Source organism: Tachyglossus aculeatus, chromosome 2 (assembly GCF_015852505.1).
Source record: "Tachyglossus aculeatus isolate mTacAcu1 chromosome 2, mTacAcu1.pri, whole genome shotgun sequence".
Taxonomy (NCBI): Eukaryota; Metazoa; Chordata; class Mammalia; order Monotremata; family Tachyglossidae; genus Tachyglossus; species Tachyglossus aculeatus.
The window spans coordinates 74,012,838-74,034,502 of NC_052067.1; the positions used below are offsets into that span (position 1 = coordinate 74,012,838).

Sequence of the window (21,665 nt, forward strand, 5' to 3'; positions counted from 1 at the left end):
AAATGGCCTGATATGAGGTGTCACCAAGAGACACCTGGAACTCACCATTTTAAATAATTACGCTCTTACAAAAACAAAATAGAGATGCTTGCATTTTATCCTCCCTTTCTCTTTGATGGTGCTCTAAAATAGGACAAGCTTCCAATGCAAAATTAGCAACTTAGTTTTCTCTAGTTTCATCTCCAATAATTTTACACCATTTATTTGGTCAGTAGAACTTCTGAAAGTGAAGGACTCTAGCAGAGACAGCACTAGTGATATATAAGTTTTAGGAAAGGTAGGAGTGGTTTCCTTGCTACTTTGAACTAGCTTTAGCTCTAAAGACATTTTGCTTACTCACCTTGTAAACTGTCGACTCTCTTCATGTACTTCCATTTCTGTGCTTTTAAATTCATTTAGTTCTTTTCTTATTGCTGCCTAGTGAGGGGAAACACATACACAGTTTGGGTTATTTTTTCATTGGCAGTATAAAACTCACCTATATAGGGATTTGTTTGTGAAGGTTCCTGTAGGGTGGATGAATAGCAAAGGCTGAATTAGTAGTTAATGGCATTTACTGAGTGAGTATTATGTGTTCAACAGAATGTTAAGCTTTGTTAATCAAGATAAACTAGACAGATCACACCCATCCTTCATAATCTACGTAGGTAAGTTCACTTGATTCTCTCTGTCTCACTCTGTCTCTCTCTCATAAACACACACACACAAACAGAAACTTGATTAAAGCATTCACCACCCAATCCATGGGAATTCTTTTTGACGGGTAGATTCTGAATGCCACAGGCAGAGGCTAAGTTCAATCTCCACCCTGATATCCAACTCACAAGTGCCAAGGCTCCTCCAGGGTGTTGTAGGGGATACCCAGATACCTGGCATGGTTTTCACCACCCTTGGAATTGTGTGACTAAATGATCAAATTCCTTAGCAAAGATTTCCTTTCCTATTAAAGTAAGGCATTTTGAGTTGCCAACAAATGACATTCTAAAGCCAGCTACATCTATGTTAATAGAGGTTATAAAATGTATGCTAAGAAATGTAGAAGCAGCATGGCCTAGTGGAAAGATCATGGGCCTGGGTGTCAGAGGACCTGGGTTCTAATTCTAGATCTGCTACTTGTTTGTTGTGTGACCTTGGGAAAGTCACTTCTCTGTGACTCAGTTATCTGTAAATTGGGGAATAAGACTGTGTGCCCTCTGAGGGACAGAGACTGTGTCTAACCTGATTATCTTGTATCTACTCCAGCACTTACTGCAGTGCCAGGCACATGAAAGCACTTACAAATACCATAAAAAAGCCTGGCTCATTAAGTACATGCCAGTATAATATAGATAATCTCCCTGAAAAATTATATTGTTTGTAAATATATATATATGTTATATCAATATATGCACATATATTGATATACATACACTCTTCACTATTGGACACTAATGCAAACTACAAAAATGCAACACAGAGAAAATCTAATCTCCTAAATTTTGGAGACGACAGGCTTTTTTTGTTTTTGTTCCCCTTCCATCTCTTTCTAATCCTTCAACATCTTTCATCCCATCTTGGCTCTGCAAACAGGCTGAGGAAGAGCTGAGGACTAGTCATCAGCCATAACGTTTTATAGAGGCAGAAGTCAGCTAGAAATAAGCTCATGGGTTCAAATCCTGGTGATAAAATTCCAAAATTATCTTCAAAAGGCAAACCAAATCAGGTATTTCTGTTTTCAGGTATGAGCAGGAGTATTGTCAGCAGAAGCCTTGGGAAATTGGAAAAGGCCAACAGCATTGATGGGAGAATTGAAAAGGACGGGTGGATTAAAAACTTTAGGATTGTAGTCAAGACCTATATCAATAGCTTCTTAAGACTAAACCCTTTAAAAAGTTTCACTTATAAAGTTTGTTTGTATGGGATTTTGCAATTTTAGGTCTCAATTCTACTGGAGGGAAAAATGGATAATTATGAACATAAGCTTTCCCCTTTACGATGCTTTTTGTTCCAGCTTCTTAAAATATTTTGAGAATTTTATATTTCACTTCATTATTTCACATTTATTGACTAGCTACTGTCATTTTAAATTATGCTTGCAAATGCGCCTGGAGGTTCTAATAGAATACAAACACCCCACGATTTCACAAATGACTATCTCCCTGATCAGAGGGGAGCTTTCAGTGATCAGAACTAAAGACCTGGCAGATTTAAGAGACTGTAAATAAAACCAGCCTTTCTTCTTATGTGGAACTCAGATGGCTGTTCCTGTAGCCTGTTACGGGTCTCTTGTATATGTGGAAATGGCAATTACTTTGATGGGAAGATAAAAAAGGACAGATAGGTAGGAATTTGGGGATTTGAGCCAACATGCGAATAGGGTTAAGTAAAGGAAAAAAGGCACTGAACCTCCTGAGCCTTTCTGGGAGAAGAGCCAGGATGAAAGAAACATACTGGAACTCAAAATTAACATAAATTACAGATATATACATATGTGCTGTATATGGAATCAGTACATTCCTTTGTTTTTTCTGAGCATCCTTGAGTGCCATTAAATTGTACACCCTCTCAAGGCCACTTCCCTCATCTAGCATCTGTCCTGATGGTTAAGGCCCCATATACCCAGGAGGCTACATGAATGACAAAAACCAAGATGAGTGAAACTGGTATCATGGGGGGAGAGCATGTATCTTTGAAACGTAACTGTCAAAAACACTTCAGGTCACTGACAGGGAGAATCAGGAAGGTACTTCTCTGTCACTCATTATTTCTTAGTCAGTCCTTCCAAGGAAGACCTCTAGCAGAGCACAATCACAAAGCTCTAGGAGGCTGAAAAATACCTCACAAATCTGTTCTTTGGAGTGGGGACAGGGACTTCTTTTTTATGATATTTGCTAAGTGCTTACTATGTGTTAAACGTGATTCTAAATGCACACAGGTAGGGACACAGTCCCTACCTCACATGGGGTTAACAGTCTAAGTAGGAGGGAGAAAAGGTATCCTCATTGTACAGATAAATAAATTGAAGCACAGAGAAGTTAAGTGACTTGCTCAAAGAACCACAGCAAACAACTGGAAAAGCCAGGATTAGAATCCATGTCCTTCTGACTAATCCATGTCCTTCTGACTCCCCAGACTGTGCTCTCTCCACTAGTCCATGCTCCTTCTCATTTTTCTTTCTATTTTGACTAACAATTGAGTTCCTAGGATATAACGAATTTGAATCATCATGATCCTACATTCAGGGGCAGAGAGAATGAGAGAAACACCAATCAGTAAATTTGGAATCTTGGTTGCAGCTTGGTGGGATGGGAGGGGTGTTAGCAATATTGGTTTCAACTAACCTTTTGGCTTATCCACAGATTTCCAATATCCATACCGCATTCCAATAGATAACTTAAAAGTTGCCTGCCCAGACACTAAAAAGTGGCACCATTTTTTACTACTTATTGCTGGAAAAGGACATAGTTCAGATAAGAACTTGGCCAGTGAAATCCCAGCTTGCCAAGGCTCACATCAGCTCACAGCGTCTTCTCTGAACAGAACCTCACATTCCTAAGTGACGATGCTCAACCTCACAGCACAGGATCCTTGAGGAACTGCTCAGGAAACGAGTGAATGAATGAATGCAACCGAACCTGAATAACTCTGAATGTTCATGGATGTTTCTGTGGCTGAGGATAGCATGGGGTCTTTGGTCAGTGAGCTGACTTCAAGAGCCTTGGTGTAGTTGGTACTTTTCTGTTGCTGTATGAATGGGATCAGGCCCCCCAAAGTGATTACCCCAGAATTTGGTGGGCTTCCCATCATCATCATCATTATTATTATTATTATAGTACTTGTTAAGCACTTACTATAATCCAAGCACTTTTCTAAGCATTGGGGTACATACAAGTTAAACAGGTTGGACATGATCCCTGTCCTACACGGAGCTCACATTCTTAATTCCCACTTTTTTTTTTTTTTTTTTTTTTTTTTACAGATGAGGGAACTAAGGCCCAGAGAAGTGAAATGAATTGCCTAATGTCACACAGCAGACATGTGGCGGAGCCGGGATAAGAACCCATGTCCTTCTAACTCCCAGACCTGTGCTCTAGCTACTAAGCCAATGACAGAATCCATATTTATAAATGGTTCTTGAGAACAAAACAACATAAGCAATTTAATTATAGTAATGTCTGTCTCCCCCTTTTGATTGTAAGGGCAGGAAACACTGATCAAGTCTGTGATACTGTACGCTCCTAAGTGCTTGGTACAGTGCTCTGTACATAGTAGGTGCTTAATAAATACCATTAATGGATAAGCAATGCCACACGGGGTCAGACCAAATGTGAGTATTCTATCTGCAAGGGATATAACAAAGGAACATACAGTATGATAGTTAATCTTCTGGGCAACCAGCATCGTAATTACAGATATACCATCTAATAACCCAAACTTTTCCATGAATACCTGATTAAGGCCCTCATTCATGAATTTACCTGGCTTTCTTGGATGTTATTTCCTGACTAAACTTCCTGTGGTTGCATAGGCACCATTCTATGTATGACTTTTTTTTCAACCCATCACCTTCAAATATCAAATAAAGTTATGGTAGTATCGAACTTGGTGAACAACAATTCCATGTTTGCCCTAACTACCCTCTTGTTTCTTCTGACAGACAGAATGGTTTCTACTCCTAACACACTTCTTTCCCAAGGGTTTAAGTCTGCATATTGGCAGAGTGAAATCACCTCTGAAGTTGGCCTAAATTTCATATTTTTATTTCTAATGATGATGCTACTCTACTTGGACAATGGCACAGAGGATCCTTCCAGGAAAGTGGCCTTTTAATAATAATAATAACAACAACAATGATGATGATAATAATAATAATAATGGTATTTGTTAAGTGCTTACTATGTGCAAGGCACCGTACTAAGTGGTGGGGTGGATATGAGCAAATCAGGTTAGATATAGTCCCTGTCCCCGTATGGGGCACTCAGTCTCAATCCCCATTTTATAGATGAGGGAACTGAGGCCCTGAGAACTGTAGTGGCTTTCCCAAAGTCACACAGCAGACAAGTCCAACCTGACATACTCTAATTCAGCAGGCACAAGGAATTTGTTGGATGCACAAAATATAAGGAGATCTGAAATGAGAGGACAGAGGCGCATCTCCCCTCTTAGCTAAATTCAGCCCAGCCCAATCTTCTAAGGCCTGGGCTAAGTAACTCAACCAGGTTTCAAGAAAGTAAGACAGATTCTGCTGAGGTTAGGCCAGGGCAGAGATTACATGGTTACGGTTTCTATGGGGGCTGGTAGTGTCGCTGGGGATCAGGAGTAGAGCTGGGTGAGGTGGAGTTTGGTGGCCATCCACCATTCATTCATTCATTCAATCATATTTACTGAGTGCTTACTGTGTGCAGAGCACTGTACTAAGCACTTGGGAAGTACAAGTCGGCAACATATAGAGATGATCCCTACCTAACAATAGGCTCACAGTCTAGAAGGGGGAGACAGACAACAAAACAAAACATGTAGACAGGTGTCAAAATCGTCAGAACAAACAGAATTAAAGCTATATGCACATAGAATAGTAAATATGTACAAGTAAAATAGAGTAATAGATCTGTGCAAATATATATACAAGTGCTTTCGGGACGGGAAGGAGGTAGGACGGGGGTATGGGGAGGAGGAGAGGAAAAAGGGGATTTAGTCTGGGAGGGCCTCCTGGAGAAGGTGAGCTCTCAGTAGGGCTTTGAAGGGAGGAAGAGAGCTAGCTTGGCAGATATGTGGAGGGAGCGCATTCCAGGCCAGGGGAAGGACGTGGGCCAGGGTCGACAGTGGGACAGGCGAGAACAAGGTACCATAAGGAGGTTATCGGCAGAGGAGGGAGGGTGCGGGCTGGGCTGTAGAAGGAGAGAAGGGAGGTGAGGTAGGAGGGGGCGAGGTGATGGAGAGCCTTGAAGCCGAGAGTGAGGAGTTTTTTCTTGATTCGTAGGTTGACACCACCACCACCACTACCTCACCCCTGTGGAAAAGTGGGAGGTACCTGGAAAAGCCCAACCCTGGTTACACCTGATCCTCTGTGGCCAGTAGCCTCAAAGCTTTCCTCTCAATCTCTTTTCCCTTCTTTTTTTCTCTCAGTTTCTCCTTTACTTTCCTCTAGTTAGACAGTAGCAGGATCAAAGCTCAGGAGTAATACTCCGTAAAAGCAACATCAAGAGTTACAAGTTGGCCACATATGATCTTCAAAGAGGAAGTAGAAGATAAAGGACATCCAGTCTGCCTTCATCTGGTCAGAAGAATGAGCAGTGATCTCCAAAAGAGGGTATGTTTGTAAGAGAGAATGGGTTTATTGAAAAAGAGACAGAGAGAGAAAAAGAGAAAGAAATCAGGAGCCAATTTTTTATTTCTAAGGCTCGTGTGAAGAAACTTTCCAACTCTAAAGATGCCAGTCCCTTGACTTAATTGTTCTTTCTTCAGAAGCTTAATTAGATGTTCACTATCCTCATGACCAAATTTAAAAATAAGATTTTGTATTACAAGGAGGTAACACTAAGCATGGCTAAGCAGTCTGCCCTAGCACAGAATTTATTATAACATTAGAACAGTGAGGAACATATGGGCTTACATGTTCATTACTAAACTCTACTCAAACCTGGGAATAGGGAGTCCTTTGTTTTGATCTTTTGAAAAGTTTTGGAGTGGAGAGACAAAGTAAGAGACTGAGATGAACCACCTTACTTGGGGACACATTGCCTATAGGGTATCTATACTGTTCCATGCTGCAATGGAAAATTACAGAGTTGTTTTGAAGCAAAAATCTGTTCATTTTGGAAAAAGATGTGATCAGCAGCTTTACCCAGAAACTAATTTTCTTCTTGAGTGAAGACATGTTGTACCATTGGAGAGCAAGCTTTTCCTCTCACCCCTGCCAACTGAACCCAACTAGGTATGTAGTAACTGAATATTTTTTTCTCTTAGGTCTTACTTTTCTGAGAGAGGATGATCACAATGCTGTTGTTTTTTAAGTGGGACTCACTCCAAGCCACTCTGAAAAGTGCCAGCCATAATGTTATTGTGTTTTGTTCTCAGAACAAGGGTCCAGGATTCTGAAGGCGATGGCCCTGAGACCTCTTTCTGGTCAGAGGGTGGGTTCAAAATCCCAAATCCCACCTCTAGGAGGTCATCACTACCTAGTAGTGATTTGGTGTTAATAACAACACAACTGACCCTCACTAGTAGGCTTTTTTTCCAGAAGTGCCGGACACTGTACTAAGTGCTAGGGTAGACACAAGTCAGTCAAGTTGGACATAGTCCATGACTCATATGGGGCTCAGAATCTTAATCCCAGTTTTACAGATGAGTTAACTGAGGCACTTGCAAGTGACTTGCCCAGGGTCACACAGCAGACAAGTGGCGAAGCAGGGATTAAAACCCACGTCCTTGTGACTCCTTAGCCTGGACTCTATCCTCAACAGTAGCTGCACTGCATCAGAGGAAATCAGAAGAAGAAGCAGTAGTGTGGAGCTGGACTGCTCAACAGTGTAGCCCCCAGGCCCGGCCTCAGAGTCAGACCATCCAGCCCTTTCTCTAGTGTGGCCGAGAAAGGATGAAGAGACAGCACGAGGCCTTCACAACGTTTAGAGGGTTGGGAAGCCCGGAGCTGTGGTTATAGCTTCCCCCAGCAGGGCCAAAAATCACATGCTTGGAAGCCTTAACCCCAGATTGGCATGAGCCTCTTTCAGTGGTCCAGAAAGACAACCATCACGACCTAATGCATAGAGCACAGGCCTGGAAGTTAGAAGGACCTGGGTTCTAATCCTGATCCACCACGTGTCTGCTGTGTGACTTTGGGCAAGTCATTTAATTTCTCTGTGCCTCAGTTACCTCATCTGTAAAATGAGGATTAAAAGTATAGAGCCCCATAGGGGACGGGGACTGTGTCCAACCCAATTAACTTGTATCTATCCCATCACTTAGAACAGTGGTTGGCACATAGTAAGTGCTTAAACAGTACCATAATTATTACTATATTACAATTTACAACCACTACAATTTGGGAAGGCTAAGACAGACAGAAAGGACTGGTTGGTTACTTGGAGCAGTGAGTAGATGGACGATTTCCACCTCCAGAATCTATGCTTTCCCTCTGTCCCCCTTGGTTTATTGAATCTGTGGCTTCTTGTTGTTGGCAGTTTGTTACTGTTGTCTTTATCCGTCTGCCTCTACCAAGATTGTGAGCCCCATGACGGGGCAGGGACCCAACTGCTTAGCCCAGAGCTTGGCATATAGTAAGCACTTAACAGATACCATAATTATTATCATCTACTGGCAATTGAGCACAATACTCCAAACCTAGTAAACACTTCATAAATACTGTAGTTAAGTGGGAAAGTTAAGGCTCCTCTAAAGAGAATGAACGCCAATAGGAGATAAAGCAGCTCGGGTCCTTGCCTTATCTGCAGGAGTTAGCCTGGCCCAGGGCTTGTCTGCCCGCCGGTCATAGTCTGGGGAGTCCGAGACCTCCACGTACTCGTTGAACCGTAGGATTCTCCTGGCCTGCAGCTCTGCCACTGTAGGTCTCAGACTGAGCTGCAGCAAGAGGAGAAAATGGGGGAGTTTAGCAAGGCAAGAGGATGCTCAGCCCTACAGCACATTACATCTTCTATCGAGAACTTGAGAGTTTCAGGTCACATTCAGGTATCTAAAAAAAGGAAGTATCTTGGGAACAGCTAACAAGATCTGGAAAGCAGTCCGACCTAGTTTTTGAGATTATAAAATTCATTATTGTTAGCAAGGTCACAAAGCTTTCTGATAGACCACTGGCAAATTATTGTTTTTCCTGTTTGCTAGGCTCTGTGGTTGGTTTAGGCTCTGTGTAGGTGGCCTCTCAAAAGTTTAGTTACCTAGGGCAACTAAAATACGGGATTATGTGAATAAAAGTGTGGATATTTTTCAAAGGCATCTATTGTCTGGAAATGAGGAAGAAAAAATTCAATTTCTATTGTACTGAATGTAGCTGGAGAGCTCAATGTCTTATAACCCTAAGTATTCTAAAAATCTAAACATTCATCATTGTGAAATTGTCAGTGCTCCAAAACTGGGGTTAACATCTCCAATATATATATCCAAAGCAGGTAATAATTAGGATAAAGTGTAAGAATGCTGCAACCGTTGAAAATCTTTTAAATAAGTGGTTATATTTCTTTTCTTATGGTAGACAGCTGCTTTTTTTTTTTTTTTTTACTATTCACCAGCTGACAAACTTCACACCTAAGGTGCCTAGTCTGCAGTCAGGGATACGGAAATATTTGTTAAATTAGTGATGGTAAAATCATTACCGTAATTATAATGAAGACAATCAATTTCTTTATAATGCAGTGTGTGTGGTGGAGGGTAGGAGAGAAGTATTACTGCATCAAGTTAGTGCTTTGCTTTATTAAGGCCACTTAACTGAGTGTTTGCATTATAAAGTGGAGGAGAATGTTAGACTATATATCACATTTTCACAAACAGACACAACAATGATGAAGGCCATAAAAATGCACATTTCATGATATTATGTACATAACTTTAAAATATATGTTATTTATTCATATTAATGTCTGTCTCCTCCTCTAGACTGTAAGCTTGTTATGAACAGGGAACGTGCCCACTAATTTTGCTGTACTCTCCCAAGCGCTTAATACAGTGCTCTGCACATAGTAATCATTAATATATACTACTGATTGATTGATGCTTTCATGACAGTTTTCTAAAACATTATTAGGCAAAAGTGATGATCAAAAGTCTAAACACTTCAAGAGAGGCTTTGCTTTAAACTCCTAAATTACTGTCAGAGATCTGATAGGAATAGCTCCACAGCTGCCTTTGGCTTCCATCTACGTGTATTCTTAAAATTTTACTTTGCTAATATGAAAAGCACAGACCATTTTCTTTAGCCTAATTAGACAGGTTGGTAATAAAATGCCTGGCATGTATAATTAAGAGAGAATGGAAAATCTTAATCTGACTACAATTTTAAAATAGACTTCTTGGCAGAATCAATTAAGTATTTTTTCCTAAATTAGGATCAGAAAATAACAAACCTACTAGTTTTTATAATCAAGCAGTGCACCTAATATCCCCACAATCAAACACAAAGACACACACTGCAATGACTTTAATCACCTTTCTGCTGAGCCTGCGTTTTAGTTCCATTTTTGCTTCTTGTTCTTCTTCCTCATTCTTTTCTGCATATTGGTGAGGAAAAAAAAAGAATATTTAAGGAGGAGTATCTGGCCTTACAGCCTCATTCATTAGCTTACCCGCCATTCTGGCCAAAGCAGGATAAGTAGGCGAAGACTTAAAACCACGAGCAAAAGCCTTTGATGAAAGATTTATTGCTGTTTCTCTTTGTTTTTTTAGGTGTCCTCTGAGGTGAATTCGTTGGAAAGAATATCCGACTGGGGACACTGTCATTTAATAATAATAATAATAATAATGATGGCATTTATTAAGCACTTACTATGTGCAAAGCACTATTCTAAGCGCTGGGGAGGTTACAAGGTGATCAGGTTGTCCCATGGGGGGCTCATAGTCTTAATCCTCATTTTACAGATGAGGTAACTGAGGCACAGAGAAGTTAAATGACTGGCCCAAAGTCACACAGCTGACAATTGGCGGAGCCGGGATTTGAACCCATGACCTCTGACTCCAAAGCCCAGGCTCTTTCCACTGAGCCACGCTGTTCCTAATCCAAACTGTAGTATTTTTCTAAATTATTCTCTCACTACTTTTCCTATTTCCACAATTCCTTATTTTCTCTCCTGGTCCAAACCAGAGGGAGCAGAACCAATTAAGTGGGAAAAGGTACTTTCTTTCAGTATATCTGAGAGAGCTGTGAGTGTTAAGGCTATTTGCAAGTGCTAGGGCAACCAGATTAAAGGATCCAGAGAGATGTTTAATTGCAAGGTGTGCATACACACCACTCACCTTGCTACCACATTTTCATTTTTCTGTGTCTAGTTTCCACAGATCCTGAGTACTCCAAAACTGTAGTCCCTTGGAAGATACGCCTTGGATTTTCCCAGAATCCTCACAAATGAAAAAACACTGTGCCACTGTCCTGAATTAATCACTTTGGTGGAAATTTGGACTTTTGCCTTCAGATATTAACTTAAAGATGGATAAAATATTAACATTAAAAATACTTGAATATTATTCTATGCACTTGGTTCTGTACCCTTTAAGCACTTGATATTCACCCCACCCTCAGCAAATAAGCAGTTATGTACATGTCTGTAATTTATTTATCTATAATGATGTCTGCCTCTCCCTCGAGACTGTAAGCTCCTTGTGGGCAGGAAACTTGTCTACCAACTCTCCTGTATTATACTCTTCCAAGCACTTATAGTGCTCTACAAACAGCATGTGATTAATAATACCACTGACTGACTGATTGATCAGTGATATGAAAGACAATTCAGCACAGGATTGGATGAGATTTTACTTTTCTACCAAAGTACAAGAGGAAAAAGATCCTTTTATTTTCAATGTTAAAATTATCTAAAATTGTAAACTAAATCTTCCCATTATGCTCCATGGGTACTATGGGCATTTATTCATTCATTCATTCATTCAATCGTATTTATTAAGCACTTACTGTGTGCAGAGCACTGTACTAAGCGCTTGGGAAGTACAAGTACAATAATAATAATAATATTAATGAGAATAATGATGGTATTTGTTAAGCACTTACTATGTGCCAAGCACTGTTCTAAGCTCTGGAGTAATAATAATAATAATAATAATAATAATGATGGTATTTGTTAAGAGCTTATTATGTGCCAAGCACTGTTCGAAGCTCTGGGGTGATAATAATAATGATAATAATGATAATAATGATGGTATTTGTTAAGTGCTTATTATGTGCCAAGCACTGTTCTAAGCTCTGGGGTAATAATGATAATAACAACAATAATAATGATAATAATGATGGTATTTGTTAAGTGCTTATTATGTACCAAGCACTGTTCTAACCTCTGGGGTAATAATAATAATAATAATAATAATAATAATAATAATAATAATAATAATAATAATAATAATGATAATGGTATTTGTTAAGCACTTATTATGGGCCAAGCACCATTGTAAGCACTGGGGTGATAATAATAATTTATAATGATGCTGATTCTTGCCGAGGTAGTGCAAAAGAAAGAAAAAAAAACACTAGAAAATTCTCCATGCTGATCAAGCTCTCCACTACAATTCTTTACCTCAGGTCAGTGTTTCTTTGTGCTTGTAATCAATCAATGGTATTTATTAAGCACTTACTGTGTGCAGAGCACCGTACTATGCACTTGGGAGAGTACAATGCAGTAGAGTTTGGTAGACATGTTCCGCCCACTAGGAGCTCACAGTCTAAAGGAGAAGCCAATCACTACATAATCTTGGCATGAAGGCAGGTAAAAAGTCCAGAGTTTCAGAGAACAGAATCACTGAACAAAGTCCTCATTAGGGATAGAAAGACTTCTTTCCTTCAATTGTGTAAATAATTCAAATTGTGGCCATGAGCCACAAATTTGATAATTTTTCCACTTTCAGACATTGTATCAGCATTAACAGATTCTCCCAAAACTGCTGATGTAGATGATTAATACAATTCTCCCATTTATTAGTAGTAAGGAAAACAAGTTCTAGGGTCCTTTAATCTAGGAGTAAAAAGAGTGATGGTACCTTGTTCATTTCTTCGTAATTTCCAAGGAACATATTACAGTGCTCTGTATGAAGTGAGTGCTCAATAAAGTGACAAACAATAAGCATTGATAGTTTATAAAAAAAAAGACAACCCGACCAGAGTGGCATTTCAATTATACAGCCCTTTTAGGTTCAGTTGCAAAGACCCAACTTGTCTGCTACTGATCAAAAAATCTCAGAAAAGTCTGCTAAATTAAACACCTTGCCCCATTTAGCGGTGTGAGTCAAATATGGCTGAAACATTTGCATCTCCAAGGAATTCTGAGCCATTTGAATCAAGAGCAGCCTTTGTCACTACACTTCCTGAATTCCACTTGTAAGAAAACAAAGGGCATGGAAAAAAACTTCAATGGAATCTATTTGAATCTTAGTAGTCACTTTGTCTAGGTTAAAGCTTTGGGTAAAAGAATTGGAATTGATTTTTATTTCCAATACAGTACACTTAAAATACTTACATTTAATTAATGTATCAAATGTTTCTGCTTGTGGGCAGAACTAGTTTACATTTATTCTAAAGTCCACAAATATTTCACACCACTTAAAAACAACCCGGAAGGAAGTTTTATAAAAGAGATGGTGACTCATTGACAAATCCTGCACACGGTAACTCTTAGCACTAAAAGAGATGTAAATATTTTAGAAAGGTCCCACAGGAAGTTCTCAGTTAATCCATAAACAATGCATTTTGTGTAACAGCTGTGAACACTTAAAGGAACTTGCCCGGCAAGCAAGTTTTGTTTATAGCATTTTGACAGGGAGGAGGAGGAACAGGAAGAGCAGAAGAGGGATTTGTAAAGAGAATGAACGTAAGAGATGAGGAGGGGAAGGAGAGACAGGGAAGAGGAGGGAGATTGGTCCAACCTTAGTCACTAGTTTAGACAGAGAGAAGACCAGTAAATTGTTATCATCTGGTGGCTTTTCGGTAGCTAAGAGAGCTTTATCTATCATCTATTTATCAGTCTATCATCTGTCTATCCTTGGCTCTAATCATAATCCTAGTAGTCTGGGAGAGGCCCTAGTTCTATTTTTGGAAGTACTCAAACTACCCCTAAGTACCCCACAACATTTAAACTCATCATCACATTACCTGGTAGATAAATTGTGAATTTGTGGGAAAAGAGGTGAACGCTGACAAACACAGCTGAAGATAATCAGTGGGTCTGAGAGGGAAAATGGGCCTGGCCTGGGCTGCCTCATCTTGTGTCTAAGGGAAATTTTGGTGCATAAAGCCAGTTCTCCTAACCCCTTTTCAAGAAAGACAGCCTAGATTTTGAAAAAAGGCCTTCCCACTTCCCTCCCCAAAGTAAGGTAGCATGGATTTTACTAGAGCAGCTAACGTGAAAGGGATTCTGGTTTCTACTCCCAGATTTAGTCCTTTCATTTTGGGAAGAAAAGGCTATTTAATTTTGGCTGGGCCTTTGTTTCCCCAGTCTGTGGTCCAACGATTAAGTTAACCTAAACCTAATGTTTCTGTCTATACGCAAAACTAGTTTACATTTCTTCTAAAGAGTCCAGAAATATACCACACCACTTAAAAACAATCTGTAAGGAAGTTTCATGAAAGAGATAGTGATTCATTACAGTAGCTGTGGTATAAAAACAGCTCATCCATATACAAAATATCGACTTTGCAATTGGTGGGGCCGGGGCGGGGGTGGGGGGACACTCTGAAAAGACAGGTACAAAATTAGGTAGTCAATTATAGTAACGTCAATAAAGAGTAAAAACATGTCCCACAGTCTGCAGACAAATTCTGGAGGCTTCTAAGTCCACTAATGTTCAATTCCAACTGACGCATCCTTGCAGGAAGCCTGACAGAATAGGACTGTGGGAAGGATTGGCAAAAAGCATTTCAACTATGATATAAGAGTTATTTTCAAATGCAGACCATGTTAAGAGGGCCGCACTGTATCTTATCAAGGACTGGGAAGAAAAGTAAGATATCTGTCATCCTGGAAGCAGCAGGCATTGGCCAAGGAGAAAAGACACGTGTTGCATCAAACCAACTGATAACCCAGCCTCAATACATGATGAAGGTTTTGGCATGGTGTTTTTCCTGACTGAAACTGTGAAACAGGAGGACAGAAATGATTCTTTATTTTCACTTCCTTTATGTTATTTATGGAAGCCATAATTCTTAACCTGCCCCTTAGTCTACAGTTCAAAAGAAGTTCCCCATTAAAAAAAACCCCACATACTTCACATACTTTCCTAAATTTAAAGGGAAGGGAGAAAAGGAGAAAAGGAGGAATTTGGTGGCAAATCCAAAGGTTAATTAAGAAGCCACACCTATTCCCTGGTAATCATTTAAGTTTGAAGTTTTAAAGTCAGAAAAGAGGGCACTTCAAATAGTTTTAACATCAGTAAAAGAGATTTGATACTGTATTCTATACCTACTAATGATATAAATACTGTAGCAATAATTATCTGTATCTTTAGAGGTGTGCGAATTTCCAAAATCTTCCTTTTCCTCAGAAATTATTTGTGAAATGCACCCTTATTGGAATTAACTGGATTCTGTTCCTGCTTTCCTGGAGCTCACGCTCTCCTTTTATACTGGTTGGAAATGCTAGACAATTTTAGATGCTGCTTCGATCCTTGACAAAAAGTCAAAAACTGCTTTGATACTTGACAAAAACTGAACTAGTACTATTTAGAAGGAAGAATTTAGAAGAAACGTTTTGCTCTTTCAAAGCCAGGCTATTATAAACCTCAATGTACATTTAATGGTTGTTTTTTTCATATCTTTTCATTTTGTTTATTACATAATGAATATCAGAAAAAAGTTAGAAAGAAAAAAGTAAAATGGATGAATAAATGCCATATTTTCACAGTTCAGACTTGGTTTTGGGGTGTTCACACCCATCCTAGATGCTGGATTTAAATAATCCATTATTTAAAAAAAAACTGGAAAGAAGGCAACTCATATTGGACAGCAGGGTAAGACAGGCCAACGTAACTTCTCGGATTTCCCCCAGACCGTCGGTGATTCATTATCATTTAAGTGACAATCTGGCATTTTGCCCAAAGCAGCTCTCTAAAATTTTGCATGGCCAGGAGCTCTGTTTTGAAATACAGCAAAATTTATCAGAAAAAGAGATGTCCATTTTTATAATTCCCATTAATAATTCCTGCTAGTGGCTGGCAGTCATCTTGATGCGAAATGGCACAGTGAATTGTGCATCCAAAACAAAACCACACAATTTTAAATTTAATACTTTCCCTTTGAACAGTACTTATGGATGAACAAACAGTCCAATATATTCCTTCACTGGGGTATGCTACAGTGAAAATAGAGGTCAGAGAACTCCAATAATTGTGGGTATTTGTTGAGTTGCCAAAGCACCATACTGAGGCACTGGTACAGATACAAGGATAATTAGAGAAGACACCTTCTCCATTCCATTCAGGGCTCACTGCCCAAGTTGACTAACCTCTCCTCAGTCCAGAATAGTAATAAGCAACCTACTCTACACTAAAGACAGATTTAGTAGAATATCCTATAATTAAATTTTTGCAAAGGATAGGCCCAGTCATTTATTTGAAATTGTGATAGACTATAACCTCATCTTTACTATGGGAAAGTTGTATCTGTTTCAGAGGATTCTTTTGCCTTTTCTATGAAGTTGATACTCAAGTAGGCTACAATTTTTCTTCTATCCTTAATTGGCAAAGACACAGAATCCTTCTTGTCCTAATTGTAAAACTTAATCAGGCATCATGACACAGTTTGAGAAATGCACTCTGAAACTCAGCTCCTTGTTTTCACAACTTGAGTGGTAAGAGATAAAAATGGTCTTTTTAGCAAATCGTTACGTATGAATGTAGAGAATGAAACATTACCTATAAATAATCCAACATTCAATGGACAACTAGGAATCTTTAAGGAGGATTACTAAGTGATCAAATAATATGCTTAGTCTATAATACAAGGTACTTACGCTTAAGGATATTTCTTTGCTCTAGTTCTTCTGTTGTAGGCCTCTGGCTAAGTCTCCTGTGGTAGCAAAATTAAGTATACCACAGATTATGAAATGGTCCCCCTTAGGGGAAAAGTAAATAAACCATGAAAGCACTTTAAAAGAAAAACACTTTTTAAAGATCACAGGGAACATTTGGAAACCCACTTTTCAACCATAAACAAGAAATGTTCTTTTTTAACATTTAGAAAATCTACATTTCAAAAGTGATTTGGGGAATGCAAAGCATTGGATTCTAAAAACTGACTAGATGAGTAAGCAAGAGAGACTGTTAATATGAAAAGTAATATATTTAACTAAGCTTCATACAGTAAAAGACTTAAGAACAATAGGGACTTAATATTTGACATGGAAAATGGAAATCTGATGTGTGTGTGGCAGGGAGAATGGGCAGAGAAAAGGGCTGATTTGAGGTATAGTCAATTCCTAATTACTCCTGGTAAGATAGGGTAGGAATAGCTCTAGGTAAACGAAACACACAGATAACCTCAAAGCTTAATTTTAGCCCAACAGTTTTCACGTTCTCCCACAGCAAATCTTAAAACAATGTTTCCATCAAATAGCAAATCTGACTGGTTTGACATTATCTTCTTTGCTATCCCTTTCCACCTTCTGGTAGAGATGCTAATGAGCGGAACAATGGACCAAAGGCAGGGAGCAGCTAAAATACAAAAAAGAAGCAATAGGCTTGGAGAATCTGAAAAACGATAATCAGATTCCACACAGCTGAGGCTGGGGATGTAAAGGAGGATGCAAAAGTGTGCCCTTCCATTGCCCATCGGGTGTAGACTGTGAGCCCATTGTTAGGTAGGGACCATCTCTATATGTTGCCAACTTGTACTTCCCAAGCACTTAGTACAGTGCTCTGCACACAGTAAGCACTCAATAAATATGACTGAATGAATGAATGGCTGGAGGTGCAGGAAATGGAAGGGTTTGGACTTCTCCATCAGCTCCCATCTGCTAAATCCCCTATCAACCAGTTGGGCCAGCAGGACTACAATTAAGGACTTTGGGGGTGGGGGAGGGGGAACTGTGCTTGGAAGGAGGCACCTGACTTTTTTCCAGCCCATCATGGCACTAAAAACTGGGGTTTGTAATTGGGGCTCTGGAATAAGTACATACACTTGGTACCAGGGACTATAGTAATACATATTCATGCTCGGAATTTGTAGTATTGTAGTAATATTTCGTGTTGTAAATAGGGGCCAACTCTACCATTACATCCTGCATTGTTTAAATGGGATTAAAAAAAAATTACGGACAATAGCCACAGCATCACCCTCTAGACTATAAGCTGCTTGTGGGCAAGGAACATGTCTACCAACTCTGGTGTATTGTACTCTCTCATGAGCTTAATTCAGTACTCAGCACACAGTAAGCGCCCAATAAATTGACTGATTCCTTGACTTGGACATGAGCCATGATATCACATCGCTCCCTTTGTAGAGTAGGCAGCACTCATGAATGTAGGATATCCCTGAATCAGATGCCCAAGATTCAGAAACGTTAAAGACTCTGAATCAGTCATTCAAAGCTCCTTGAAGCGTTCTCAAGGGAAACAGAATAATTTCAGATCATTAGGTCTTTTAGGTGTTCCCTAAATACTGAGAATCCAGAGTGTTCTCAATTAAATGTGATTCCTACAGACCTATTTGTATTGCATGAATCATTCCACTCAGATTACACTTGATACCTGACTAGCTTTGTTCCAATCTGTTGTCTGATTTCCTGTCTCTCCTCTTCAGATGTTCGCTGCAAGATGTTCTTGTCTTCCAATTCTTTCTTCGATGGTCTGTTGCCAAGTTTGATAGCGAGTGTATCTCTACGACGTATTTTACTTGCCAAAGTGCCTAAGGATGGGGATGGAAAGACATAAGACGAAAGAAAAATATTTTTGACTGTCTGTGCTCAGGTTACAGATGCAAACTTTTCAAGGGCTTTTAATGGAATCTGTTCCCCTCATGCAAGACTGGAATTTTAATTAACAACAGAAGAAAAATAGTTTCAAATCCAACCTACTTCACATTGACAGAGACTGAAGAACAGAGAAGAAAACTGGCTAAAGTGTGTTGGGCACCCAGTTTTAAAAAAATCAAGCATCACTTCATTATTAGGAACGTGATGATGTAAAATTATCATGCTGTGTTGGAATATCACTGCGATCTACAAGGGTGCAGATACAAACACTTTTTCCTTTCTTTGAAGTCTGAAAGCAGTGTAATTTGACTCACCTGCTACACTCAGTACCTCTCTCCCTATTCTACCCCTTTCCTCTTTCAGAAGCAAGCTAAGGCATATTTTCTGCCAGCAAAGTTTCCAAGCACAAAAGCAAACTTCACTTCAATTGGTGCTTTTCAACGCTGAAAAGACCTCAAAATCCTTGGCAGCTGAATTCATCTTATCTCAAAGATGCCCAATAGTGAGAAGCAGTGTGGTCTAGTGGATAGAGCACAGGCCTGGGGAACAGAAGGACCTGAGTTCTAATCTGAGCTCTGCCACTTGTCTGCTGAGTGACCTTGGGCAAGGTACTTCACTTCTCTGTGCCTCAATTACCTTGTCTGTAAAATGGGGATTAGGCTGTGAGCCCCAAGTGGGACAAGGATTGTGTCTGATCTGATTAGCTTGTAACTATGCTAATGCTTAGAACAGTGGTTGGCACATAGTAAGTGCTTAAAAAACACCTTAAAAAATACCCACTCTGACAACAGTGATGGTGACACTGACATTTTCCATTTCAGAAAGGAGGGAGGCCAATAATTAGAGAAGCAGCGTGGCTCAATGGAAAGAGCCTGGGCTTTGGAGTCAGAGGTCACGGGTTCAAATCCCGGCTCCGCCAATTGTCAGCTGTGTGACTTTGGGCAAGTCACCTAACTTCTCTGTGTCTCAGTTCCCTCATCTGTAAAATGGGTATTAAGATTGTGAGCCCCCCGTGGGACAACCTGATCACCTTGTAACCTCCCCAGCGCTTAGAACAGTGGCTACCAATCAATCTGCGCATCAGGCAGAAACTCCTCACCCTGGGCTTCAAGGCTGTCCATCACCTCGCCCCCTCCTACCTCACCTCCCTTCTCTACAGCCTTCTACAGCCCAGCCCGCACCCTCCGCTTCTCCGCCGCTAATCTCCTCACCGTACCTCGTTCTCGCCTGTCCTGCCATCAACCCCCAGCCCACGTCATCCCCCGGGCCTGGAATGCCCTCCCTCTGCCCATCCGCCAAGCTAGCTCTCTTCCTCCCTTCAAGGCCCTGCTGAGAGCTCACCTCTTCCAGGAGGCCTTCCCAGACTGAGCCCCTTCCTTCCTCTCCCCCTCGTCCCCCTTTCCATCCCCCCCATCTTACCTCCTTCCCTTCCCCACGGCACCTGTATATATGTATATATGTTTGTACATATTTATTACTCTATTTATTTATTTTACTTGTACATATCTATTCTATTTATTTTATTTTGTTAGTATGTTTGGTTTTGTTCTCTGTCTCCCCCTTTTAGACTGTGAGCCCAATGTTGGGTAGGGACTGTCTCTATATGTTGTCAATTTGTACTTCCCAAGCGCTTAGTACAGTGCTCTGCACATAGTAAGTGCTCAATAAATATGATTGATTGATTGATTGATTTGCACATAGTAAGCGCTTAACAAATACGAACATTATTATTATTATTATCCATAGATATAAAACACCCAATAAGAGCTTCATGGTCAAATGAAAAACTGTAAACTCCTTTGGGGCAGGGAATGTGACTATCAACTCTGTTGTACTGAACTCCCTCTAGCACTTAGTACCGTGCTCTGCATAACAGTAGATGCTCAGTAAACACCATTGACTAGCTGATTCAAAGATGACTTTCACAAGCTACAAAATGAACTGTGCTTTAACCTCATATCAAAATGAAAGGTTCCTTAGTGCAGACGTTATGAAAGACAGTTTCTCAGTCTCCGAAAACGTTTGACCAGCTTGTTGTCTCTCAATAAGATGCCCAAGTATGAAAGTCAATGTAACAAGCATACATTACTACTTTTCTGGCATAAACGGCTAGTGGCCCTGGCCAACTGGCTATTTTCCAGGCTGAAGTGTGTTGTTAATTTCCTCAGTCTCATCTTTAACCCATTTCCCTCCATCTGAACATTCTGAGATCCCTGTCTCACGGAAAGGACTTGTCTCCAGTTTCCTTGTTTCTCTAGTCCTTTCCTCCTCCTGCCTCTTCTTTGATTCTCCCAACTTTCCCAGCAGTACATCAAGAAGAGGTTTCACACTTCTTCTCAAAAATCTAACTCCACCAGTGCCTCCAACCTCATCCTTTTGCATCATTTCAAAATACTTGCCCTCTCCCTTCTTCCCTCCCTGACTGACATCTTCAATTGTCCACTTTCCAATGGCTTCTTCCCCACTGCTTTCAAACATGCTCATGTCTCTCCTAACCTAAAAAAAAAATCCCTTGACCCAACAGATCTCTCCAGTTACCACCCCAACTCTCTCCTATCATTCCTCTCCAAACTTCTTGTGCAAGTTGCTTTCACCTGATGCCTCCTCCTTCTCCTCTCCTCCAATTATTTTCTTAACCCCCTCCAATCTGGCTTCTGCCCCTTCATTCCACAGAAACTGCCCTCTGAAAGGTCACTAATGATATCCTTTTGGACAAATCCAAGGCCTCTACTCCATTTTAATCCTCTTTGACTCCTCAGCTGCTTTCGACCACCCCCTTTTTCAAGGGAAACATTGTCAAACCTTGGCTTCACTGACAGTGTTCTTTCTTAGTTCTTCTCATCTCTTTGGCCACTTATTCTTGATCTGTTTCACGAGATCTTCCTCTGACTCTCATCTCCTGACTGTGGGAGCCCCTCAAGGCTTAGTTCTGGGTCCCCTTCTATTCTCTACCGACACCTAAGGCTTCAATTACCATCTTTATGCAGAAGATTCCTACATTTACATCTCCAGCCTTGATCTTTCTCCTTCTCTGCAGTCTTGTATTCTCTCCTGCCTTCA

At 40.2% G+C, this 21,665-nt stretch overlaps 1 protein-coding gene across 6 annotated transcripts in view; it reads right to left on the reverse strand.

The window, feature by feature from the left end:
* Nucleotides 1-21,665, reverse strand: part of PHACTR2 (phosphatase and actin regulator 2) — a 235,623-nt gene that overhangs the window by 7,490 nt on the left and 206,468 nt on the right. For all 6 annotated transcript variants that reach the window (XM_038771215.1, XM_038771224.1, XM_038771242.1 and 3 more), the window contains 5 exons: nucleotides 18,382-18,538; nucleotides 16,647-16,702; nucleotides 10,135-10,196; nucleotides 8,419-8,556; nucleotides 341-417 (listed from right to left, as the gene is read on the reverse strand). In XM_038771215.1, coding sequence (XP_038627143.1) covers nucleotides 341-417; nucleotides 8,419-8,556; nucleotides 10,135-10,196; nucleotides 16,647-16,702; nucleotides 18,382-18,538 — 490 coding nt within the window. The remainder of the gene's footprint in view (nucleotides 1-340; nucleotides 418-8,418; nucleotides 8,557-10,134; nucleotides 10,197-16,646; nucleotides 16,703-18,381; nucleotides 18,539-21,665) is intronic.